Source organism: Anser brachyrhynchus (genome assembly GCF_964034855.1).
Source record: "Anser brachyrhynchus genome assembly, chromosome: 16".
Taxonomy (NCBI): domain Eukaryota; kingdom Metazoa; phylum Chordata; class Aves; order Anseriformes; family Anatidae; genus Anser; species Anser brachyrhynchus.
In genome coordinates this window covers 7,260,012-7,286,938 of record NC_137734.1, presented here as the reverse complement: position 1 = coordinate 7,286,938, position 26,927 = coordinate 7,260,012, and the positions used below count along the sequence as shown (strand labels likewise).

The 26,927-nt window shown below is 41.0% G+C and overlaps 2 protein-coding genes across 12 annotated transcripts in view; both read right to left on the bottom strand.

Moving 5' to 3' along the window:
- Window positions 1-19,572, bottom strand: part of LOC308178753 (uncharacterized protein) — a 92,436-nt gene extending 72,864 nt beyond the window's left edge. For 5 of the 7 annotated variants that reach the window (XR_013939949.1, XR_013939950.1, XR_013939951.1 and 2 more), the window contains exon 1: window positions 18,828-19,572. The gene's annotated coding sequence lies outside the window, so the exon portion shown is untranslated. Of the gene's footprint in view, window positions 1-4,232; window positions 6,240-16,835; window positions 18,357-18,827 lie in introns of those variants that run through there. The other 2 variants (XR_013939948.1, XR_013939954.1) reach the window with 2 other exon arrangements.
- Window positions 19,573-24,625: 5,053 nt separating this feature from the next.
- Window positions 24,626-26,927, bottom strand: part of BCAS1 (brain enriched myelin associated protein 1) — a 49,128-nt gene continuing 46,826 nt past the window's right edge. For all 5 annotated transcript variants that reach the window (XM_080557809.1, XM_080557808.1, XM_080557807.1 and 2 more), the window contains one exon: window positions 24,626-25,715. In XM_080557809.1, coding sequence (XP_080413935.1) covers window positions 25,641-25,715 — 75 coding nt within the window. In that variant the 3' untranslated portion in view covers window positions 24,626-25,640. The remainder of the gene's footprint in view (window positions 25,716-26,927) is intronic.

The following is a 26,927-nucleotide window of genomic DNA, read 5'->3' as shown; positions in this document are numbered from 1 at the left end:
TGGCCAGAATGATGGGGAAGAGCCTGGTGGCTCTGAGTCCCACGGGCCTTTAGGTACACGAGGAGACGCGCTGTGGCAGTGCCCACCATTTTGGAGTGCCCGCCATTTTGGAGTGCCCTTTGCCAGTGGGAAAAATCCTTCCACCACAGGATTTCTTTATCAAGTCTTCCCCAGCTGGATAAGTCCCTCTCACAGTCACAGTGGTTAGATTCCTGTGTTGTAGTTAGGTGGGTGGAAGTAATTGTAAGACATTTCTCCCCCAGCACACCTACTCTGCTGTCAGCCACACTGACACTGGGTGATACTGGGTAGAAGCAAGGCCTAAGCCTGCTGTGTAAAGCTGTGTCCAAAACGGCAATAGACAAATCAGAAAGGCACCCTCACAGACGGTATCAGCACAGTGTGCCTCTCACTGGGGCAGGAACAGAAAGAAAAAAACAGCTATTCAGGTAGTTTAAGCTACCGATATAAATGCTTCGCCCTGAAATATCAAAGCAGCCTTCTCCTCCTGTTTGAAGCTCTACTTAAAACACTGCAGATCAGCATCAAATTCACTGTATGATTAAGGACAACATTTGTAACATTTTCCAAAGTGTTATCTTTTTTTTTTTTTAAATCATATTAATTCTGAAGTTTAGGGAGTCCGTTTGGCCTGTTTGCCCCATAAAGTCCTAGTCTTACTAAAAGATAAGTTTCCTCACAAATCAGAGGAGCAGCTTCTCAAATTTTTTTTTTTTTTTTGCATCTACAGATACAATAAATGTGCAGATTCCTCTAACTGCAACATCTCAAGCCAGCAAGGAGGAGGTTTGGTGAGACAGCAGCACACACTGGGAAAGCAAAAGACCTAAAACGAAAACAAATATAAGAGACAACTGTGGAATTTTATACAGCAGAGAACTAAAACTAAGTCTCTCATAAATACCATTTTAAGCAAACAGAGTAGTGGGAAAAGAAGTTCTGATGCCAGGCAAATGGACCACAGCAAGTACTTTTACTGAATGTTCAATGTAGTGCCAGTAATTACTGCCCATAATGAGGGAAAACAAGCTGCAGTTGTAGCACAGTACCACAGCACATAATGCTGAGTTTCCCTTCTGTATGCTTTTGCATGCTAGGTGCTGATAAAGATCTTTTCCTCTAGTTTCATGTTTGCATGGTATTCTTGTGTAATAGCCCAACCTGTCTGGTTACAGATTCTTCTGTCTCTCCTGATTAACGTCCTCCTCTTTGGACCCCATGAGAGAATCTAGGAAGCTTTTGGTGTTTTTCTGACCATTTGTTGCATTATCTAGGCTGTCATTCTCTATTTCAGCTATGGATTGCTCAAAACCCAGCATTACTTGCGTTTTTACTTAGCATAAAAGTTGCTCTCCAGAGCAACTTTTCTTTGAACTGGTACTGAAACCAACTTGAGGAGTAATCAGTTCTACAAGCGTATAGTGTAGATATCCCTGTGTCTCTTCGATCAAGAGATTCAAGTCCTCATCTTCAGGGAGCCAAGAAAAGCACAGCTGTTACAAACCACGCATGATTCCAGCTTTGCGAATTCCCTATCACCCAACAGTAGTGAACAAGAAATCCTGGATGCTTGTCAGGTTTTTTTAAATTAAGAGACAATATCTAGTACAGAGTACCAACAGCACTGAAAGGAGCATAATGTGCAGGCATTCCAGTCCCAGTGTGAGGCAAGGCAGTGTTAGCAAAGTCCCCTCCCAGGGCACGAGCTAACAGCTAGAGTGGTTAGATGGTCATTAAATCCTACCAGCCTCAAAAAAAAAAAAAAAGAAAAAAAAAAAGAAAAAAGAAAAACAAAGATCAGTGCAAAATGGGTTACACCTGTCCTGTACAGTACTATTGCTTTAGCCCAGAGAACCTGGCTGTATGGGAATACTAGGGACCAAAAGGTGAATTAAATAAAATTACTTTGATATGACATCCCCATAGAAACTGTTGCTGCAGCAACAAGACCTTTAGTTCCTCAAGTCTCTTTAAAATAAATAATAGTTAAAATAAATAAATAAATACTTTGATTCCCAAGCCATTATAAAGTTTTCAAAATAGAAAATTTCACTTGGAAAGAGCTCAGGATGAGTGTTGTTATACAAGCCCTTAATGTATCCAGCAGGTGTACAGCATTGCAGGACTGTAATCACAACTTTTTTTCTGATCCCTATTCTGAGGCAGTTCATGATCCTTTTAACTAACAACATTTATTACTTCTCCCCAAAATATAAAGAAAACAACACATTTGGCTACAATGTACTATTCTGAATAGCTAATAGAGAAATGGGGGAGCGTATGTATATGAAAAATGAAAAGTATATTTATTACCGATGCTCACTATTAAATTTGACAGATAGCATTTGCCTCCAACCTTTCAAGCCAGAAGTGGAACAGATGTTCATGAAAAGCCAGTTAATTTCCTGCCATTTGTGAACTGATTAGAAACTGAAACATTAGCACACTGACACTTCTTTATTTTTAATCTTGCTCATGTTTTGAAAGGAAAAGAAAAGAACCACCGGGAGCTAAGGTCTGGTTTTCAGAGAGGAATGGCTGCACATTTTTGTTTCCTCTTTTAACCCAAACCTGCTCTGCTAAGGAAATAGAAAAGAACAAAACTGACTCCCCACAGCCAGTAGCAACTGAGTGTTGCAAACCGTCTTCTTGTGCTCAGCTGATGCAGCGCTGGCAGCACAGCGAGTGAACGAGGAAGAGCGTGTAGCTGCTGCTTTCTCACCCACCTACCTATTGTTACAGCTGCTGAGCAAATGAACAACGGCTCTGAAGTTGTTTGCAAACACCGCTACTAAACAGGCAGTTATGTTTCTACAGGTCATTGTCAAAAACTCGGTGTTCTGCCCTGTAATGAGGAACAAGGAATGAGGAACTTTTCCAGTTTTAGTTTTCAGAAGTGCTGTTACTGAGCTGCATTCATATGAGGCCAAGCAGCCTTTGCTTTAATAGTTCCCAGAACAGAAATTCAGGCCCGAATACAAATCTGGTATCAGCAGGCTCAATTCCATTCAAAAGTGAATGCTGTCTCCAGATCTAATTCAAGGATAACTTGCTTTTGTTATAAATATTTATATACTATTATTAATCCCAGTGGGAGAACTTTGGGCATGCATTATCAGTTATTTATGTACTCCCTGCCCCAAGAAAACTGAGCCTTTTACTCTCTCGGGTGAGATGAAGGAAGTTACTCAGAAGTAAAGCCAGTCAGAAATTTTCTGACAAAACAAAGTTTTGTTGGATAATCACAATTTGCCAAGCCTGAAACACGTTACTGAACGCATCGTGGGGGTTGAGGAAGGGCCACTAGCCCAGCCCAGGCTGTCCCCAAAGCACTGAGCCCGGCCGGGGCAGCTGCTGAGGACTTTCCCCTTCACATCTGGTCTTGTCAATGGCACTGAGGGGCTGCAGAGCCTGGGGGTCCCAGTTTGTGGAGAATGTCGAAAACCCATGGTCCCAGGACTAACAACATGTTCAAAGCAAGCAAGGAAACAAAACAAAACAAAAGTAATGAAATTTCTGCAAACTGGAAATCCTGCTTTTCAAGCCAGCTGTATTCAAGAGCAATAATAAATAAATAAATAAATAAATAAGATTCCTCTATCTGAAAGCAAGATTTAACTGATGAGAATCTATCAGGAAAGATTGTCCAGTCAGCAGCCCGGTCAATGCTATATATCCTTTGTCCGTGTTACGCATACATCTACAGCTGGGAAGGCATATGATTCAAGCATGTAACGTACACTTTGCTTATCTCTGCTTATCTACAGCCTGAGCAGTGCAACTGTGATCAAACAGGAGTCTCACTGAGCAGTAGTCTTTCTTTGCGTGCATGCACGTGTGTGCGTGCACATGTGTGTGCATGAAGGCACAGTGCGATCATCACAGAAACGCAGAGCTGGCGCACAGTGAGAGCTGCCAGAAGCGTTTCATGTTGAGAGACAAAAGCTGATGCGTTTCCTATGAAAATGTTCTTGGTTCTGCAGTTATTTCAGCCAAGGTGTGCCTTTCTGTACGCATCTGGAATGATATGTAATTGCTTTTCTGATTGAGTTTCACGTTTTAGTAACAGGTGGTTGGACTAATCCTCAGAAAATGGCATGCAACACAAAAAGCTTAACTCGTTTTGAATACGGCTGTTACCGTACTGAATCAGCACACACCCAGCTTAAAGGTTATGAAACCTCTTGAGTGAAACTATCCAAGTTACTTACCTCTCCCCGATAAATGAGCAGTGAGGATGTTGCACAAATATTCTCATCTGTGTTTTATCCTAAACCTTTAGGCCACACCTTCAATTGGAATAAATCGGAGTAACTAAACTGATAGCAGCAGGACAAGGCATATGCTTAAAACTAAAGCAAGTGGCTTGCTAAATTCAGAGTTTTCATTATCTCACCGAATTTAGCCCTCATTCCAAAGATTTGTTAAAAAGTGTACAGTTCCCCTTTAAATTCCTTTCCTTACTCCACTTTCAAGTTTTCTTTACTTTTTAATTCCTTTCTTCTTCCTACTTCTACCACTCCTCTGCTTCCTCCCTCTGCTGGGGGAGGGGAGAGGGAAGAATAAGTGCTTTGTTGTCCCTCCCCTCCCCCTGCCCGCAAAGTTGGCTTCTCCTCCTACCCCCTGGAAAATTGCATTTCCCCAACCATTCGAAAAAAATACTGCAATTTTTATTTGACAATGAAATGTTTGAAAAAGTGGGAAGGAAAAAGAAAAAAGAAAAGTCTTTGTGGACAGAAAAAATGCATCACTTTTTTTTTTTTTTGGCCACGTGATGTATAACACTGCAGAATGGGACTGTGCATCACGGTGTCTACATTCGTGATCAGATCACTCCCACCAGTGAGAGCCGAGCAAAGTGAACTAATTGAAAAGTGAGAGAAGCCACTCCCTCCAGCTACTGCAGCCCTATCTGCCCCAGTCACTCGTTTTCAGGCCTTTTGGGTTTTACTTCCCTATTCTGTTTTCTGCAGGAATTTCCTATCCCAGCTATTTCAGTCCCTTCCCTCGTCCTTCCACTTTATACCGTGGTCAGCTGTTAAACAATTCCCATCGATAGCAAGCACCATTGCTACACCGAGCACTTAACGTTCCGGACACAGAGGAAATAAATGCAGGGCAGCCTGCACCAGCCCCTCTGTGCACTCGAACTTCATCCTAATATCACTTTAAAATCAAGCAGTCTCTTCTGTATTATCTGCTTATCCATCTTTCAGCCTTAACTTCACTCCAAAAGCCAATTGTCGGAAAGGGGCAGTTTATTGTCACGCATAAGGTCAACTGCATAATGAATAATTTCACATAGTCATAAATGTGCTAAATTAAATCACCACTGAAGACCTTGGAAAAAACAATATAAGTCATGAACTAATTTTAAAATCATACAAATCTAATCACTGCAAGGAGGTCTGCACTGAGGAAGGGGAACATAAATTTGCACAAGTGTTATAATCTTGAACCAAAGCTCCATATCTAAAAACAACTCTTAATCCTTTCAGTGAAAAAAATTTATGTTGACCAGTATATTTTAATATTTCTGTAAAAACTTTTGATTCAAAAAAAATCCTCCCTCCCCCACATGTCTATCTGTTTATAGACAGATATCCTATTTATCCTATTGATAACGGAAGGAATAACTAAGTAGCCAGGCTTCTGGGTAAACTGACTATAAAAAAAAAAAAAGGAAAAAAGGTTGAACGCATGCAATATAGTAAAATCATGACTAAGGTAGGATATGATAACTGCCTAAAATATTTGATGTGTGTAAATACGAGGGACTGGCATGAAATAGTGTGGGCTGGAATGAAGTCAGACTGAATAGCAACACCGTCGCCTAGACTATGGAATATTTTGCTCACAGGAGTGGTGTTTGAATCACTTAAAGCTAGACTGGACAAGGAACTGGAGAACATGCTACATGGCTAGAGACACAGCTACATCAAAGGGTGATTTTCAGTCTGTGAGTCACCGTGACAGCTGTGCCCCGCTGGGAAAATGCAGATCACAAAGCCCAGGATGAAACACACGGGGGCCAGAGACAAAGCTTCCTCTGTCGAGGGGAGCTGGCGACGCAGTGGTCTCAACGCAGAGAGCAGGCGAACCCAGAGTCTGAGCATCTTTAGGACACGCTGCAAAACCGTCTGCCTCGGAAAGTCTCTCCACTAGGAGACAAGCACAATATTGATAGTCTCTACTACTCTGAAAGTGGAACCAACCAACTGAAACAAAGAAAAAAAAGCACGCTATCAGCCCAAGTTCCATGTAAACAAAGATCATACTCCAGAAGCAGTATGATCCTGAGACGGGGGGGACCAGCGCTCTATGAGGTCTGCTACAGGCTCTCCTTCTGTGCAGTGGTGCCCACACACTGCTCCTAAGGATGCTTTTTATCCTCTTTTTAAGGATAAAACTCCTTAATCCAAGAGAAGAGTTCTCTCAGCAAAATTTTAAAAATACATCGCTTATAGGAACTGATTTTCTCATATAAATAATCTCCAGTCCAAAGCACAGAAGAATCATGAAATGACAGGGAAGTAAGAGAACCAGTTGCCCAAGCTTCTTCCTTTTTTTTTTTTTTAAATTAAAACTCATGATTAAAAAAAAAAAAAAAAGCACTAAAAATCTCCCAGTATAAACTGGGAGTTTATACTCCCAACCAGTTATTCCAGTTATTTCCAATCAGTTCGTTGAAGGAAGATAAACAGAGTTATATACTGATCTATACTCATATACTCATATACTATACTCATATACAGTTATATACTGATCTATACTCAGAGTCTACTCCTTTTTCACAAAATTTAAGTATTATTATATATATGTTTTATAAACCCAGCCTAGTCAGCAAAATATCCTTGAAAGTCTCCTGAGGATTTGCAGTGGTTTTATACTTCAGGTAACTTTCTCTTTGTTTAAATGACAGCAGCTGGTATAGATGGGCTCCACAAAGCTAGTAGCTGTAACAGCAGAAATCCCCTTTCTTTACCCAAAATAACTGCAGCTGGAAATTACCAATGACCAATTTAAGAACTATGATATTCACTTTCATCAGAAAGTAAATGGGAATTTGGAAAGAGACAGTGGTCATTCTTACTGTCTTATGGGAACAGTAACTCCCAGCTTGCCTCCAATAAAAACCACTCTGGTGTAACAATAATGAACATATCCATCTAAGATACAGGATTTCATGTGCAAATAGTCGTTCTTATATACTTACTTTACACAATTTTAAATGTTAGTATTCTGTTCTAACCTAATTATAACAGAATTCATTTAGCTCCTCCTTACCTAACCCAAATATACCTAAAATCAGAAAATAAAATTACATTTCTGCAGAAAGTTTGACTTCAGTTTGGGCTGAGAGATACTGGATTACTGGATGTATTCCAAATGAAAAAAAAAAAGTCACATTTTTAGAATTGAAAATCGTATATTTTTCTTTTTAGAATAGATAGCACTGTAGTCTAAGCCATAATATAGACAGTTAAATAAATACCATGTTTTTCTCCTAAAGATTAGCTGAAATGTAACCTTGTCGAACCTTTCCATTTTTTCCCCTGATTTTCTGGTTACGCTGATGTGATCTCATAAACCACTTTAACTCCAAGAGTCTTGCATATAACCAGCTGCTGATTTCCTGCGGGTGAATTGTCCACACTGCAGATTAAACCGGGCTCTGCCATCTCCAGCGTCACCCCTTGCTGCAGAGTAAGAGGCACACACCACGTGCTGCTCTGCCTGGCTTCATCTACTGTTGGATTACTTACAGGTTTTGAAAAAGGGGAATGTAATGTATATTGTTCTTATATCCTGACTCCTACTGTATAGGATGGGTTTTGCTTTATATACATTTCTCCCTCCCGCCTCTTCAGTCCCCTTAATTACCAAAAGTAACTGAACGACATTCAGCAAGTCTGATGCTGTCTGAGTTTGCTGACAGACACTGCTTGTGCATTCACTTTTTTCCCTCAAGTATTTTCTTAATAAAAGTACCTCCAAAAATGTCTTTCATTAAGAGGCACACAATTAGCCTAGTGACCTTTGTTTTCTGTGTTATCTTATCTTGTGGTGTTTCATTTTCAATTAAACCAACGTTAAACATTGTGGCTGAGATTATTAAAAGGCATGTTATTTAGATTGCAGGAAACAAATGCAGGATGGTACTAAAGACAGTACAAATGAGTGATGATTGAAGAATACTTTTTTATTTATTATATTTTTGCTCGATTATTTATAGACAATAATGCTGGAACAATATCAGCATACCCACTGCAACTGAAAGACACTATCTTGTGTGGTGCAGGTCTGCAGTGTTTCTGTGGCATTTGCCACATAGTTTCATCTCTAATTTAAACACGCCAGTGTGTGCATCACTTGTGCATGTAGTTGCACAGGCTTTATGTGAAATCCTAGAACTCTCTCTCTGCAAGGAGATGAACTGACGTGTTGGTGCATCAGATGAATAACTGACCAGCTGTAAGGTTCTGATATAAGTTTTAAACCGAAGATGTAAGTATTACAAAAAAAAAAAAGTAAAAATGCAGAGAACGAAGATTTGTACATCTTTGTGCTCAAAAATGCTGAAGAAAAGCAGCTACACCACAAGTACTGATGCAAAATAAATATTGAGTACATCAGTCAGAAGGAAACATGTTCTTGGGACAATTCTGAAAAACTTTTTTTTTTTTAATTTAATTTGCATAATAGATCAGATAATTTGCAAGACCTGCCATCTCTTAGTTCAGTCATCAACCGGGAAACAGAAATAACAGTGTGACTTGTGATCGATCATGTGACGACAAAACTGAACAATGCTGAATCTCTTCCTAGACTGTTCATGGAAAAATCACAGGACACGGTTCATTTGCACAAGCTATTTGACGAATCATTGTGAACGAACAGATTTGAATCAGGTGGTTTAGAAACAAAAAGGTTAAATTAGATTATTGGTGAAGACTGTGATTAAATTTATAAGCAGCTCATTTTATCTCGTTTCACAAAATATTTCTTCCCACCTAAACAGGTTACACAATGCCTAGGTTTAAGGCATTTAAGTATCTCAAAGTGAGCCACGCTGAGTGTATTTTGAGTGAAGGATGAGAATATTTCGAGCCTCCTGCAGTTCAGATTTGGGTCACTTGTTTTATTCAGCCTAGCCTCATTCGAAACCCAAACTTGACTCTCGCTGATGTTATAAATATTGCTTGTCCTACTCCAGGTACTGCCAGTCCCTATTTCTTAAGCACACTAATATTCAAACATCTGTGTGGAAACAAAACTAGCAGTTTCTCTTTCTATACCTGTCTGTGACAGATAGCACCAACAGCTTCTGGCACCAACAGCCAGGAGCTTTGGGATAGGCTATCAGCAACCCCACATGGGCTGGGTATAAATCCCCAAAGCTTCCTACACGTATCAGAGGCCAGAATTAGGGTATCTGCCTCGATTCCATTCCCACTCAGTAGGACCTTGAAGAAGGAACTGCAGTTCCTGCTTCACAATGGAATAAATCATCCTGCAAGATATTGATCACTGGGTTCCAATAAAACACCCCACACCCTGCAAACTAAATCCTTAGCTGTACTTGGGAGATCGTTCTTTCAGTGCTCTCTCTCCCTCAGGAGTTTTATCAACAAGGCTAAAATAAGTGATTTCTCAGAGCAGAGACATGCTCTTTCTAAGAACACAGATATCTCTTAACAAAATCTGCACCAAGATGTTCAAACAGCATGGGTGCATGTGGGAAGTTGCATTTCACAAGCCTCTCACGACACTGCCTCCGTTACACGTGCCAATAAAACCAGGGCACGGGCCTCAGAAGTAAGTGCTGCATTTAGTCGTTCTTTAAGCTTTGATAGAGTATTAGCTGCTGTGTGATCTTTATTAGAATCAAGGAAACCCGGCGCAGTGTGTCAGGCAGTGGCAGATGTGAAGGAGGGTGTGGTTTCTTTTGTTTTGTTTTTTTTTTTGCTCCAAGCAAGTTCTGACAGCCCTGCGAACATTTGACCCTATGCTGCATATTGGTGTGCAACATGCATTTGTTTAGGCTTTTTATTTCAAGCTTTCATTCACTGTGGTGGGGTTATAGACAGACAAGAACTGTCTGTGAATATGTCCAGCCTTCTTCACAGGGCTCCTTACTGTCTTGTTAACCACAACTGTTACTCCGTCTGCTTGTACCTCACAGATATGTTACACAGAGGGGAGAGCACATAAATGAGATCTGTGCTGGTTGCCCACATTCACCCTGATGATGCTCCCTGTTTTACACCATGCCTTGATACTCCCCTGCGGAGGAAAACCTGGAAGTTTGTCACTGAATGGTAATCCAGAGGCAAGCCGCTGTCCCCACTCAGCTGCTCATTGCTGCCATCTCAGAATTTGCTGGCAAGCTGCTTTTTATGGCTGGGTTTAATAAACTTAAGCAAAAGCAAGGTGACTTCTGCCAGCCTAGCTCATTGTGCCCACTGCAGGCTGGGCAGGAGGCAGCGACTCTTGAGCCCCAGCAGAGTGAAGGCATCGATCCTGAGCCTCACCCATGGACACCCACCATCCTGCAGTGGAAGCTGAAGCCCTTGTCCACGGCTCCATATGCCCCAAGCATCCCACAAGTGAGTGCTCTCCCCTTTGGTCCGAGCTCTGTGCCACCTTTCCTTCCAAGAGGATGACCACATTACAGGGATGGCACTACTGAAAGCATGGGCTGGGCAGAAAAGCAGTTGGAATACCAGAACAGGTTATCCCACCCTCACTTATGCCTGGCAGCACTATAGGGAAATGCAATAATCTTTACTAGGCCAACTGACAAATTCTGTCTCCTTCTATTTCCAGATAACCTCCTAAGCAGAAAGCCCTTTTTCATAACCCCAAAGCAGCAGCATTCATGCTGAGAGACTGAAAACTCCTCTACATCCAACTTCATTATATTGATGACTGTGTTTGAGAGAACATAGAGATGCTTCTGGTGGAATAGAATGGGTTGCTGGTAGGGACAGAACACGGAGCACACAGCCTCCCTGCAAAACGCACTATTAATTACCACACGTGAAACATTTAGGAACTAGCTAGGTCTGGAGAGGGGAGAAAAGACAGCATACTTGTAGATGCTGCTATTGTGCTTCAAGTCCATGATTTTCAACATCCAGCTGAATCATGACTCCAACAATCCAAATTTCTTTTTAGATTTTTTTTTTTGTGGGTTTCCCTTGAACATCAAATTACACAAGACAAAGAAGCGGTGATTGTGTTAAAAAAAAAAAAAAGCATGTCAGCACACATTCACACTGGCTCTGCTAATTAGGTCTTTCTTTATCACATAGATCAAATGTATGGGGAGTCAGAAATATACACCAGTATACACCAAACTTTTCAAGGATGAAAACACACGAGGTATAAGTACAAGGGCCTCAAATTAAATTTATTTTTTCCTGTTATCTAAGTATCTGCCCCTTTCCAATAACTTCTGCTTTAACCTGTGAGTTGTGATTAAATAGTAAACTGCTAATTGCTTCAGCCAACAGGTTTAAATACTTGTTCTTATCACCAAAGAAATCTCACGTGTCTGTCAGAACCAACTAACGCACCTGAACATTTGCCTCATTTACACAAAAATTTGATCTGGATCCATGACTCATATCTGCCTGAACCAGAATGCTGACACTGAATACCAGGAACTTCAGACACAACTTGAGTAGGAACCAACCTTTATCTGTAAAAAGAGAGTTCAGAATACATTTTTCCGTTATTAAACTGAAATATGTGTTAGTCAGTTTTAGAAGAGTTTCACCATTTTTGGTCTCAGGAAATACCATAGCTCCTAAGAGCTGCGGCTACAAATTAGAACCCCATTGTGTAAACTATTGTAGACCAAGATACTTTACAGAGACAATGCCTTCTCTGATTTATAATTGAAGTAGGAAATTAAAAATTTTCCTTTATGCCAAAAGGACTTAACTGATAATGCACACTCTATACTTGTCCTGCTGAGTGTACTTTATAAACCCAGATGAATTTGCACTAGAAATAATACAGGAAATGCTGGCAAATTCCTTCTGAGCTTTAGTTTAGGGCAGGGACCACGAATACTTTGGACTGGTGCAGACTGCAGGATGAGAATACTTCCTTTTAAAAGCCACTGATTCTGCTGCAGCTATTCTGCTGAGGTTACACAGATGACAAGTTAAGTATCCCAGTTGTCCCAGTATGGGCAAAGCTTTCTCATTAATAACTCAGCTGTCTGTGTAAGCTCAGGCTATTGTGGCAGGTATGACTGCACTCCTATTTCACTCATGCCAGTTATGATTGCATACAGTATTTAATTAATTATGTACCTAAGTAGGCAATTATGTATCTCAGTAGGTAGTTATACAGTTATCTGACTTATATGTGAACTGAAAACACAGAACTAACTGTTCATCTGTGTATACATTTATGACAGCCTTAAGTCACAAATCAGTTGTCTTTGCTCAACCGTGTACGATTGTCAGCCACCAGCCCTGTTTATATTTGGTACCAGGCTTCGGTTACTTCTGTTATGTAGCAGCTTTCTTGGTTGGATGGCAGCGTTAGGTGGGAAAGATTTGAACTAACATTTTGTAGGTCTCAAGCAGGTTGCAAGTTGCTTTCTGAGAAAGATATGGTGAGAGTAAACAGCGTAGGTTTGGTTTTGTTTTCAAAGCAATGTGGCAAAGTACACAGGTAAACATATTTTCTCTCAAACAGCCATCCATCCCAGCACAGGCTTTGTCCTTCTCTTGTCATTAGCATTGTTTTTATTTCATTCCTAATATGAGCAAGGCAGTAAGAGAAGAACAATAACACTTCCACAATAGCACAAAAAGTGACTTCCGTGTTATGGTGTCGACCAAATCTCTCTTGACCTTTTTGTTTCTTCTGCATTTGAAAGAGAAAGAGAGAAAGGAGTGGGGAATGTGTCTTTTCATATACACAGGACACATTCTCTTTAATTCTTTTATTTTTAAAAGCATCTCTGCGGTGCTCCCTTAACGTGCCTGCCACACTATGCATAGATTTTTAGGCACGCTATTATTTTTTTTTTTCCTGTCTTGACCACATTAGTTTTTGAAAGGCAGCAGATTAAGGCGGCAGAGCTCTCTCATTTCCCCTTTAGCTCATCATCACCCCTCTCCCCTTCGGTGACCCTCCTTCGCTTTTGTCTGCCCCACGCCCCCATTTACAGAAGCTGGTGAGGGCTGCCTCCGTGCACACACATCACACTGCCTTATAAATCAGTGGGATCCCCAAACAGATACCAACCAGAGCCCAGCCTTCGGTGGATCGTGAGCAGGGCTGGCCAGGAGCTCTCTTTTGAGCCAAACATCAAGAATTAACCCATCCAGTAACATTTCTCTATTCTTTATGAAGGAAGGTAAGGTTCACAGCATCCCTGAGCAGAGATTTCTGGGCACAACATCTAAATAGAGCAGTAAGTCCTAGGGGGGAGAACATATCAACGAGTAAAGAGAGGAAGAAGCAGCGAGGTTTGTAGATGCGCGCTGGTGTCCTGGGCTGCAGTCAGGGGATGGCACCATTTCGCTGAGGCTGCAGAAGCATTATTTACCCAGGGCACCGCTGTGAAGGAATTACCCCGAAAACATTTTGGAGGGCCCTTTCATTTTGGGAGGATCAGAAGGATCCTCCCAAAGAAACCAGGACTTGGAGCTCACCAAAATGGTGGCCCCCAGCTCTCCCCCCGCGGTGACACCCGGTGCGGCTGCACCCCGGGCACCGCTCTTCCTCCACCCCTCTCCACACAAGTTTTGATCGTATAGGGTTTTTTGTTTGTTCTTGGTTTTGGTCTCCAGTATTCTATGAATGGGACGAGAGGAAAAAAAAAAATACTGCAAGTGCAACTGTTTGAGCAGTTTTAGTGACTGAAACGGCCAAGAACCTAAATCCAAGTGCCCTCTACTGGTGCTGGCGAGAAAAGCGGGGATGGAAAGCGTGGGAGGGGAGAGCAGGGGTGGCAGAAAGAGGAGGGAAGTGAGATTAAGCAACAGCAAAAGGAAACTGTGTCAATAAACTGGGTACGGCCTGAAAACTATAATCACGGAACAGAACCACTGAATTGCTGGCAGGCCGGGTTGCTCGTGCAATGAGCAGTCCACGCCAAAAGGCACAGTGCTGCTCTGAAGGCAGTTCGTGCCACAATGCCAAACCTGCTGCTTTGGGGTGTTGTAAGGGGACATCATGAAACCCTTTTTAACATGTAAACTATTGCCTGTAATTTGACAAACTTTTTTTTTTTGATGATTTTTAGCTTTTAAATTTTGTATTAAAGAAGCGTACGGAAGAGAAGTTTGGAGTGTTCAGTACTTAATGTCTTTACTTTAAAGCTGAGACCAGCAGTTGTGCAACAATGACATTACCACATGAATCTGGTCCTGGAAGAAATTATATCATGTGTGCTTATGGGAGCTTAATCCATGAGGTCCCAGGAATGCCGGGATCGTATGTGTGTACATGCACGCACACACACTGACAAAGCAGCTCATGGAAAATCTGTTTCAGACAAGTTTTGGATAGAGTAATTCATTCTTGCCCTGTAAGAAAAGCAGTTTATACAGTTTTTTTGGTATCCCTGCACTGTGATATACTTGCAATATACACGTATAGGGCACAGGGATTTTATTGAGATAAAAATCCTACAGATTACTGATCCACTGCCTCACTAAAAGTTAAAACAAACCTAACAGAAAATAGAAGAAATTCAAGAGGCAAATTTTGACATACTAATAGTTAAAAATGTATAATTCGGGGAAAGTACTTTTCAGTTCCTGCAATAACAGAAGTGATTTTTTTCAGATTTAATGAAGAGATGTCATGTCAAGAATAGAAGAGTCACTCAGCATGCAGAAGACACCAAGGCAGTGGGGAAGTGAAGCCAGGAGCAGGAGAGCTGGATGGAGATGGGATTCAGCCGCTCTATGAGGAAGCAACTTGGGGAAGTGACAAATTTGTCTGTTTTTTCTGCCAGGAAGGCAGAGGAGGAGACTGCTCTGCGCAGTCTGAATGGAGCTGGATGGGATCACAATTACTGACTGGAAGACTGATGTAATGACTGCAGATCTGTATACGGTATCACTTTTCCTTGCTACATCCAAAATCAGTTTCAGAAACATCACGTGCTAAGTAACTCGCTAAGTAGCTACGATAGTTATACTGGGAGAGGATGAGCACCATTCAAGATCTGCAGTATTGGATCTGTTCTGCACTGTGTTCCCACTAAATTCAGTTTAGGTCATCCTGACTTAAACCCATTCAATTACAGTAAAAGCAAGTCAATTTCTGACACGTAAATTATCTTAACACATTGAAGCTGATAGAAATGGTGACAAGACCTCATGTGAAATTGGACTCATGCAATAAACCTTTTTTTTTTTAAAAAAGCTATGTATTATGCTTTTTTTAGACTAGAAGTTGATGCAAGGATTGAGTCCCCAGTAACCACCACCACCAGATTGACCTAAAAAACTTAAAACCTTGGTCACCTTTCTGATACAAAAAATATTTCCTGCTAGCCAGTTAGCTTACAATTTCTTTCTGTATGAAACACATGTTGATATTTGATTACTCCCCCTAATAGTGTCCATCTGTGGAAAGGGCTGCAGTGCTAATACACATGCATGAAAGCAGTAATCTTATTTTCAATACCAAGGATTGTTTTATCTGCTTCATCTTTAATATTTCACCGCTGATAACAGGTTGTGCATATGGTTTTGTGGCAGCCTGTTTGCAGTCATTTCATCGTGCACACCTCCCTTTTTGCACCTTCCCTTTCCACCTGAGCTGATTCTTTATACAGTGCAGCCACAGTAGGTTTTATATAGTGTTCATCATCTGGCCCAAACCTAAACCTCCTCATGGGCCGGATATTAAATCATAAACAGCTCAGGACTGGTTCTGGTAATGAAAGTTGAATATCCCATCAAATGCGACAAAAAAAGTCTATCTTGCCTAAACTTGGATGTGCCTCACTTGAACAATGATTGCACGTGTATCAGAGCTCCAGTGAGGCTGGAAACTTCGTACCCTAGAGACAGTTACCAAATCTGCCTTGTGAGACATGTCTCAGGTCGTACACAATGAGAACAGTCCGCTTCGTGTATAAAATGTGTTTAATCTATCTTGTTACCTGCTCTGCTGTTCTGGGAAGAGCCCAGCTTGTCCCTGCATGGTTCAGAGCTTCCGCTAGGCATGGAAGTTCCTGGTGCCAAGAGCTTGCACGACTAGTGAAAGACGAGGAAGCCCCACACAAAGCTTTGTCCCTTTACATGCGGTGGAGCACAAGACCTCCCGCCTGCCTCACACTTCACCCAGAGGAAAGCAGCCGCAATGCACTTCATTTCCCAGCGCTTCCCGTGGGATGGCAGAGAGCTAGGAGGGCCTGGTGCACGGCAGGGGACACCTCTCACAGTCCCAGGCCTCCTCCGCAGGGCCCACCAAGAAGGCCAAAAGGACGACCTGTGGTGCTGAGCTCCCTCGTGCCCCCACAGATTTGTGCCAGGCCCACGCACAGTCCTCTCCCCACACCACAGATCCCCCTCCCATAGGAGGCTATTTCAACACTGTGTGCATCTCTGGCTTTTGTGTGAGGAAACCCGATTACATCTATGAAGTACAGATAAGTACAAGAACAATAACACATTACGTTACTGGGGTATCTATTTTAAAGGTAGCCACTGCATCAGCTTTCAAAAACTGATCTTTCCTGACAGAGAATTGCTTTTTGCTCTATAGACAGCTAGCAACAAGATACAAATTCAGACTAGCGACTGGAATAAAGATCTCATTTCAAATATCTGAGATGTTTGCTGTTGATAACGAATGGATTACTCTCATTGGTCTTAATTCTCATCTCAGATAGCAAACTAAGATCTTTCAGAAATACTCAGTATTTCATATTCACTTGTTGGTAGGGCAGAGGTCAAGTAACCAACCTCTCAGGAACCTTCCTCTTAATACTCAGGAAGTATTAAGAGGAAGTCAGACCAAAAAAAAAAAAAGTATTTAGATCAATGCACTGACTCTCACAATATGCATTTTTGATCCTGAAAACAAGTAAATAAAAATATTCCTCAGAAACAGATAATATTAAGTCATCCCCGATGGAAGTCCAATTCTGAACTAACTCACCATATTTTTTCAACATTTATAGGACGTAATACTACACTCTCATGAAGAGAGAAATTGGGAGAAGAAATTCAAAATAAACGAGAAGGTTGGAAGTATGCTAATAATGTCAGTCTAGGGTAATCTTTACAGCACCTCACTGTCAAAGCATCACCATTCATAAAAAGTTCTTTGAGAAATTACAAGCCGAGTACCCCCAAATTGAAGCACGCATAGTCATTAGTTGCTTAGGAAATTCTTGGCAAACACGTACCTAAGAACAAAGATACATCTGTGAACAAAACGCTTAAGGAACACTTTTTGCAAAACCCTAAATACTGTTTCTATCCTAGAATACAGACATTTACAAGTAATTTTGCCAGTAACCAGTAGTAATTTTAGTACAATGTTTGTTTCCAAGTACTTGAAAGCACCTACTCTTGTGTCATGGACTAGGAATAGTAACTGCCAACTTTACCCTCCCTATAGAAATTAGTGCTTGCTTCCCTCCTCCCCCCCCAAGCTAGAAAAACAAGGCACAGATTTGACAGAAAGAGTAATTTTTTTTAAATTCTTCCACTTTCGGCATATGGTTTAGTTTCGGTTTCCTCCAAGCTAGAACAATACGCTTTACAGGAGACAAGATGATGAATGCTTAATTTTGGGTTCTGTTAAAACAAACAACTTTCTCTAAAAGCACATGCTTTGTTTCAAAGTGACATTTGTTAAAAGTCTCAGTGTCCATATTATATTGCATAACTTCAGGTCGGCTCTGGTGACTGACACAGTGACATGGGACAATAACAGAAGGCAGCTTTGCCTTAACCCTCACCCCTCTGCATCTCCCACATGCTCTGGGCAAAGCACAGGTTTCAGCTTCCTTTCATACTTTTTCTAAACTGCTTTGCAACAATCAAGGCAGACTAGAAACTTAAGACAAGTAAAGACCTTCCCTTGTTGAGAAAGGGCCAGAAAAAAAAAAAAGACACCAAGATTAACATGGTAACCACTTAAAAATATACTAAAGAAGTATTTATTATAGAGCACACACAGAGAAATAGCGTTTGTAATGCAGACGTTAAAATCCAGCATCATTCTCCAAAATCGAGATGTTCAGTGCAAGCCTTGCTAGAGTCTGTTGGTGAGGTCCTAAAGTTACACAGCTCCTACTTACAAAACACCAGTGCATTTTATGGGCAAAGTCACTGAAAAAAAAAAAAAGGCAAAAAAAAAAGCTTGTTATTTCTGTGATGAATGTGCCTATGTACTTCTGGGCTTCAGTAAATTTACATTTTAGCACAGCCATTCATCTTTAAATAAATATTGATTGAGGTCAAAGCTGTTTATGTTTTCAGGGTTGAAGTGAGGTGGCTAAGTCCACATTTAGACTTCTAACAAAAGGAGTGTATCACCTCCCTGGCTTACAGGTGCACAGCACTCCTGAAGTGTTTTTGATGAGTGCATGAGCTAAGACATTGCCACAGCATTTCCAAACCAACCACACCACAAACTCCAGAGGAGGCTAAAACCAGAAAGGTTTATCAAGGACCGGTGTTTCCTTGGGAGACCACAAATGGACCCCCACACACACACCCTGAAAGACCGAACACATACTCCAGATCAGACAACAACAAAACAATCCTACACCAGTCTGTCTGTGAGCATGCAGCCCCTACCAGGTTCTCTTTGAATCCAACTCTCCTTCTGGCAGCCAACACACTAGCTTTATCTTCCTTCCCCATCCCTCTTAAAGGAGGTTAAATCTTCTCAGCAACTCCTATGAAAACCAGCTGGGCTGACCCACCCCACTGCAGCAATTAACCTTTGCTAGGTCTCTGTGGGACCTGTGGACCCCAACATGACAGCAGGTTGATGGAAGTTTTACTAGCAGGACTACATGGAGATCAGAGAGCGGGAGAAGGAAGCCAAAAATGATTTTCAAGTACAGTCGTGATGTTGACAAAAACATTAGCATGGATTCAGTCACACTGGAATTAAATTTATGTAGCTCGTGTCTCTGGTGGGGCCTTTTGCTAGCACAGTTGTAAACACTTACAATCACCAAAATGCTTCTGTATGCACCACTAGTGGGTTCTTTGGGTACAGGGAAATATTTCTACAACATCTACGACCAGGTTCCAATCCATGATTGGGGAATTGAATATAAATACAGGTATTTTACGTCGATAAGTAGGTGCTAATAAAATTGCCTAGCCTTGATTGTGGAATTTGATCAAATGTGCTTCTGAGTTTGTGCCACAGGCATTTACTGTCTCCACTTAATTGCTCTCCTATTCTTATGGCAGCTGACAAATCCTTTCAGTCATCTCTGGTCATAGCCAGGCATTTCAATTTACTCTGAGATAAGCATGCAAAGCTGTGAAATACTTCTGAAGATCCAGCACAGATTGACTTTTGCAAGTCTCCTATAGTACTTCCAGTAAGAATCACCAGGCTTTAGGAACTCTCCAGGTACCTATTTACCAAGGTATTTATATGAACCTGATCTCCTCAGCAACCAAGCATGATGTACATTCATATGTAACACGGCATCTCCTCCAGAGTGGTGGCATCAACCACATATGTTTATATATTTGCTAGAAATACTAAACGATTTACTAAATGTTAACTATTTAAATTAATTTACTAAACTATGCAGAGAGAGGAATTTATTGTCTCCTGTACAAAGGCTGAGTGAGAAGGCTGTGAGAGGGCTTTGAGTGTGAGAGGCTGAGTGAGAAGGCTTTGAGAAGGAACAGATAGATGCAGGATCAACGGCAGGCAGCGGGACATCTGCAACCTAAACTCCTACTCTTCCTACAGACCTCGCATTGTAGCAGTGATTGCAGTGCTGCCCGCTGCCCTGTTAGCCCACACTCCCTTTCAGCCCACGCTCCCTCTCAGCCCACAGAAGTGGACTCTGAAGCCAGCTGCTGGCAAAATCCCATGCATTCTTCCAAATCCTCTCCTTGTGCCCTGGAAGGGAGGCGTTGCAGAGCCCCCTGAACACAGTCCTCTGTGACAACCTGCCTGCTGAGGAATTGGGACAGCAGTGCTTTGGTTTGAGTCAAATGAAAGAAGGGAAGACTTTCATTTCTACCAGACATGTGTTCTCATTTCTATTCTCTCACTTATCAGGGATTATACGATCTATCTGTGGAGGAGCATGTAATTTGATAATTGCATGCTTTTCCAATACTGTGAATTGATGTTAAAAAAAAAAATATGCTTCAGAGGCAAGCTGAATTTTACAAGCAAACTTTTGCACACGCAATTATTTTCCTCCACTTGTGACAGCCACCGCCAGCTCCAAAAGCTGCCAAGAGAAAGTTTCTAGTGATGACAGTGCCTCAACGTATTGGCATGCTTCAATCTCATTTACTCAAGTAATGTAATTTCAGTTTATACCAAGAATCTATTCCTCCAATTAACTAGAAATTGCTGACAGAAAAAAAAAAAAAAAAAGTAAAAAATTTGAAACTTAATCCTTACTTCCCTTGTTCTCCAAACAACCCTCATGAAGAACTCACAAACATCCTTAACATTCCTGAAGTGCTGCAACAAAGATGAGCCTGCAAAACTCTAATAATATTTTAAATGTCCTAAAGATTGTGTCCAGGGTCTTTATTGTTCTCTGTGCACTGCAATAGTCATAGTAGGACCCTACTCCTACTCTGTGTAAAGGTAGGTGAAGGGGTAGTGTCAAATGCTGCATCACCTGATTACATTGGGATATGATAAAGAAGGAATTTGGACTTTGTACCTTTCCGGTACAAAAAGCAAATTGTTAATGCTTCCTGTGCAGTAGGCTGTTTTCCCATAGAGTTTAGTAGATGACAAATTTAATAGGAAATGATTAAGTAAAAACAAAGAATGTCAATAACAGATTTATTCTTCTTCTTCAATGCTTTTGATAATTTGTTTTTGAAAAAATAATGCAGTCTTTAAGGAATTAGTACAGTTCTTCAGCCTCTGTCAAGGCTGGTGCAGAATTTCCTGTTTTTGTGTTCTCAGAACTGCTAAACTGCTGAAGTTGCCAGTAAAGACCTGGGTGTGTTATCCAGAAGAGGTGGAGCCTGTAGCAAATCCAGATTCTTCACTGATATTCTCAGATGAGTATAAAAAAAATTAGAACTATTCCATCTGTAACCTCACAAGTAGGGTCAGTTCCCACAATCACAACTCATCCATGCACTAACCCTTTGTGTTTATCTCCTGCCACACTATCCTTTCTGCATATGAAACCATTGATTTTGTTGTGTAAGTCATCCCAAAACCAGCTGTAAACATACAAAAGGATATGGATGTAGTCATAAATCATGTTCTAAACGTGGGGTGCAGAGCTAGCAGCGTGACACACACTCACACCCCTTTGGAAACAGCTTTGTCCTTCCCATGGTTGGACCCTGCTCTCAGCATGAGCAGACCTTCCCCAGTCATCTCCTAAAGCACAGCCTTGTGCTTACAAGGGGCAGGATACTGCTCACGTTCCCAGCTGGAAACCTGCTCCAGCTTTACACCAGGTTGGGGTGAGATACAGGCCGGGCATGGTCAGGATTTGGCTTTATCTTTCAGAACTGCATTTAGCAAACTGCCTTATTACAAATATGATAACAAGGAGTGCCAGAAATACTCCACAGACTTCTCAGAAAGAGCAGTCAGGCATTGAAATGGGTTGCCCAGGGAGGTGGTGGAGTCACCGTCCCTGGGGGTGTTTAGGGAAAGGTTGGACGTGGTGCTTAGGGACATGTTTTAGTGGGTGATATTGGTAGTAGGGTGATGGCTGGACCAGATGATCTTGAAGGCCTTTTCCAACCTTAATGATTCTATGATTCTATGAACATGTAGAAAGTACAGGTGTGAGGGAATCTCTGGGGTATTTCTCTCTTTTGCATTATGTGACTGATCGGTGCACAGAATTCAGCAAGAGGTTTCAGTAGGCAAGCAATCCCACAGGAACTTCAGAACACCATATTATGCAGGAACAAGACCATAATTATGATATTTTCAGGCATATAAGAACAGCTAAGACAATCCGGAGACCACAAGAAGTAATGTACCTCGAAACTCAGTGCCCCAGAAAACTGTCCTGCCTGACAGTCTTGTGCTCCGATGAACTCCTCAGGTGGCGAGCAGGCCGAGGGCATCATGGTGTGAGAGGAACGGGGTTTTGGGGTGCAGAGAGTGTCTGAGGGGCCCGAGGAGGCACCCTGGGGCTGCCTGCCTGGCTGCTTCTCGCCCACAGGGCCTCCTCAGACCCAACAGGGCCTCCTCAGACCCATGGGGCCTCCTCGAGGCCTACTCAGGGCCTCCTCAGAGCAGCAGCCATACAGATGCGCACAAGACAACCAGCGCACAGGGCAGGCTGAAAAAATGGGCTGTAGGCAATGCTTATACCAAATAAGTAATAGCTGCTGAAGTGCAATTACCTATTTTGTGTGTGCTGGTAATTAGCTGCTGGTTACACACACGATTAATGGGTGGACTCTAATAACGGAAATTACATTGTTCTACGCAGGCTGTGTATTGTACGAGTTGGTGCAGGGCAGTTTTGCCAGGAATTATCTATAAAAACCTTCTTGAACTGTAATGAAGTTAAACATCTGGACAGATTCCAGGGAAGAACAACTGAGCTCAGATATACTTTCAAAGGAGATAATTTGCTTTCAGGTTACAGAAACGCATGGCACCCAGGCTGGTGAGAAGGTGCTTGTCACTCTGTGCTTGGACTGAGCATGGCCCACCCTGAGCTCATCCCTGAACCGCAATCAGGAGTGGAGGCCAGGGGCAAACACCTGTCTATTGTAGAGAAGTGCTTGTTACACAAAAAGCAGCAGTTTAAACCCATTCCTGGGTTATTTATGTATTCCTGAGATGGCATTTGATTCTTAAACTTTTTCAAATACAAGTGCATGAAACACACCTTAAGATCCCGCAAGAAATCTGATCTGCTTCAGTTCCCCTCAAAAGATCCAATGTATAAAAACAGACCTTGTTTGCTGACAACAAAGCCTAAATGCAATGTCTTGGTTTGCCTGCTCTTTTCCTTTGTCTTGGATTGCAGCCTTTTCCAAAGCTTTGATTTCCAAATGACTTGTTAAGCTTTACCGGGCCTGAACATAAAAGCTGTACTTTCATGTTTCTTATACAGCATGTGGAATGCGGAAGCTGAACTTAACTGTGGATGCATCTCCTAAGACCTTTCTTCCTCCTGGGGCTCCATGTGTTGCTGCTTTATGAGAAGGCTGACTCGCTTCTTCAAAGCTTGTGTTGTTCCTGTTATCAGAGAGGAATCAAACAAAACGGGGAGTTTCTCTGTGGGAGGCAGTGCCAACCCTAACCGTTATTTCATCTGCAATAATAGCTCCGTGGCACAGGGGCATCCACGGCCAAACTTACTGTTTTTCTTGTTTTTCTGCCAAGAGGATTTCCTGATTCCTGAAATTAGCCCTATTGCCAAGTGATATGGTCAAATCACATGGTCACCAGTCCTAATTGCCTCGGGAATACAGAACGGCAGTCAATACAGATCTGCTCCTAAAGCAAGGGCCAACAAAGAGTTATCTTCTACAGAAGGCCTGAGCTATCCACAATATAATAATAACATCTATACTATCTATAATACAGTAATAATAACATCTATACAATCTATAATACAATTAGCTAGAACATTTTTTTTGAAAAGAGATTAAATACAATTCTAATACAGAGGCAATTACACTAGTATGAAGTCACGATATAGCACGATATTTTATTCCTCTTTTCTGATGGCACTCACTATGCTGATGTCTGTCACTTTTATACAAGCATGTAACCATGGCGGTTGTCTCACTGTATGTAGCTTTACATGCACTGATCTAATTAAAACTGTATACTCTTGTAGAGTAGACAAAGCCTAAGACTTTTTTTGTGTTGCAATACTGGATATGACGATCCCAGTTCTTTCCTCACGCTATTATAAATGGGGATCTACAGAAGTCACAGGTCCTACACAGCTGTAGAAGTAGGTTGTTACAAATCAGGTTTGAAATCTGTAAGCAGTCAGTCTTGATTGATATCACTTTGTGTGGCATCAAAGACCCATTGTGCCAGGGAGGAGAACAGAAAGTGCTATTATAACTAAAAGACCTTTTGTCTCTGCTCTCTACACGTAGAAACAGTGGCAAGTTTTAGTGTTATGCCTCAAGTCCACGTTTGCAAGGCAAGTGCAAAAATGCCATCTTTCTACAGTGAATAGTATCGAGAAAAATAGCTCTTTTACCTCTGTCTATGACTATTTAGAAATGTAGTTCTGCAGATTTTACAGAATTCTCACTCAATTGCCAGTTGTAATCTTTCCTCAAATAAAGAAAGACAGATATTCACTCCACAGGCAGGGCTTTCATATGTTGATTTATACCTTAATGCCACATCAATCATCAGAAAACAGGGATGCAAATAATAAACTTCGTTTTAAGATTAAAGCAGCAAATGATTTTGTGAAAGGATTAGTATGTTTATTTAATCATAACGAGATCAAAATATACAATATATATATTTCAGATGCTAGTGTGACTTAAAATGTCAGGCGTACAGTTCTTTGTCTGAGTAAAGGGCTGAATAAACCACAGAAATCTTATTTTTCTGTAAAATTTATTAACTACAGTTATTACAGGAGCCTTGTGAAGCAGGGAGGTGCCTGGACAGCCTTGATTTTGATTTTATTAGGATTAATTACATGTATAGATATAAACAAATATCTGATGAACCAACTAACTTTTTTTTCCTTATCATCTGAAAAACATTAATAACAGGATTGTAGGTACAACCTTGGAGTTAGGACTATGGTGGGGACGCGGGTGCCCCCTTGTGTTCCTATTAGAACCTTAAATAATTTTTAATTTGTTATCCCACCTCATCAAGACAGGAGAGAAGTTGTCTCAATCATGTAAAGCTTTTGCATTTTAGCATTTTAACTTACATTAATAACCAATACGAAGCATAACTTTATAACCACTGATTCTATCATACCGCAGACTTTTTGCTAATTTTAGCACTATTTAATACCACAGAAGGTGACTTGTTTTTACATTTAAGTATAACATTTATCAAAAAAAGATTTTTTTCCTGGCTGCTTTGAAACTCTCTAAAACTGAGGATTTGTTGCTCATGCCTTGCTGCACAAACTGCATTCCTTTGTCACATACATTTTTTCTGCTATTTATTTAATTCACTGCCCCTTTCTTACCTTACTACCCTCTATAGACTGAAAATCATCCACATGACCTTTCTTTAAATATAATACTACACATTGCTTCTTGATGATCTTTACAGTTGCTTTCTAACATCTAATGAACAAACCCTGTAAATGATATACCTTAAATTATACACCAATGTTTATTTTAGCCTCAGGCATCTGATGACAGCCATGTAAAGGAAAATAATGAGTCATCTCTATTGCAAGTGAGTGTAGAGAGAGCTGCTGATCCTTCAGCAGCCAATTGTATTCATTACTTGGATTTCCCAGCAGGTAGGATAGACACTGGATCTGTTTGCACTTCGGCATCAGACATCCTTTTGGAACCCTGTGGAATAAGATATAGAAATTTATAAATAAAATTTGAATATTTCTAAACAGTTAAGTGGGGAATTATGTGTTAGAGCTTTGCTAGTAGATGTTTTCCACTCATTTCAGTTCCCTGGTCTTCTTAATTTGCTCTTTACTTAGTATGTAAGTACATGAACACCATCTATATCACAACAATCACAGAATGCTACAGCCTGCAATTTTGCCTAAATGCATTGGTTCATTCAATACAATTTTTATATAATTTCCCCAATCGTCATGAAAAGTGATTGTGCTTAAGAAAGTAGACTAGCTAACATAACAGAGACATGTTCCTGCTTGCAGTATTGTAGTTTTGGCATAATTCTCACCAAAATATCTCTGGTCTAAATGCTTCACTGAAACCACACTAAGAGTCCATCAAGCATGATTAATAGTGTATTATAGCCAGCCTTGGTCTGCTCTAAGTTACAGGAACATTAAATACTTTTATGCATGACAGGTATTTGACAATGTTAGAGTGATAAAGCTTTTCTACACTACAAATATAATTCTGGTTTTGGAAAAAGTTCAAGACACTAATCTGGTTTAGATGAAGGAAATGCATAGATCTAGCTCTACTAACAAAATTTTGGACCAGTAACTAATAGAAACTTGGTTTTAGTTTACAATGCCTTGGCCCAATTTTACTGGCATTGAACGTTGCAGCAGAATGGATCCACAAACACTAAGAGGTCACTGTTAACAGCGTGTATGGATGCCAATCCTGTTTGCAGCCAGATGCCTAAATCATTACATACTGAACAGAAAAATACAGTGACAATGCTAAAAGTGGCTATGTGCTTTTCCTACAACATGAACTTTGCAGAATCATACATGAATTGTCCTTTCACACAGTACACTTCACACTGGGAACCTGACTCACAACTTCAGGTCACCACGGGACTATTTTGTGTCAGATTGGGAAGGGGAAAGATCTCAACTTCCTCATCCCTTTCAGGGAGGTAAGATCAGTGTTTTTGTATATCGATTAGACTTCACCTCAGTGACATGCTTTCAACTTTTCACCTTTGAAAATCTAAGTTTAAAAAGAGCAGACAACAATCACAATGGACTGAAAACAGCCCCTGCCTTAACCTCATAGTAATACTGTGCTGGGGTGGGCCAAAAAAAAAAACAACACTCCATTGACTGCAGTGGGTTTTCTTCTACTTACACTAATGTTGAGTTT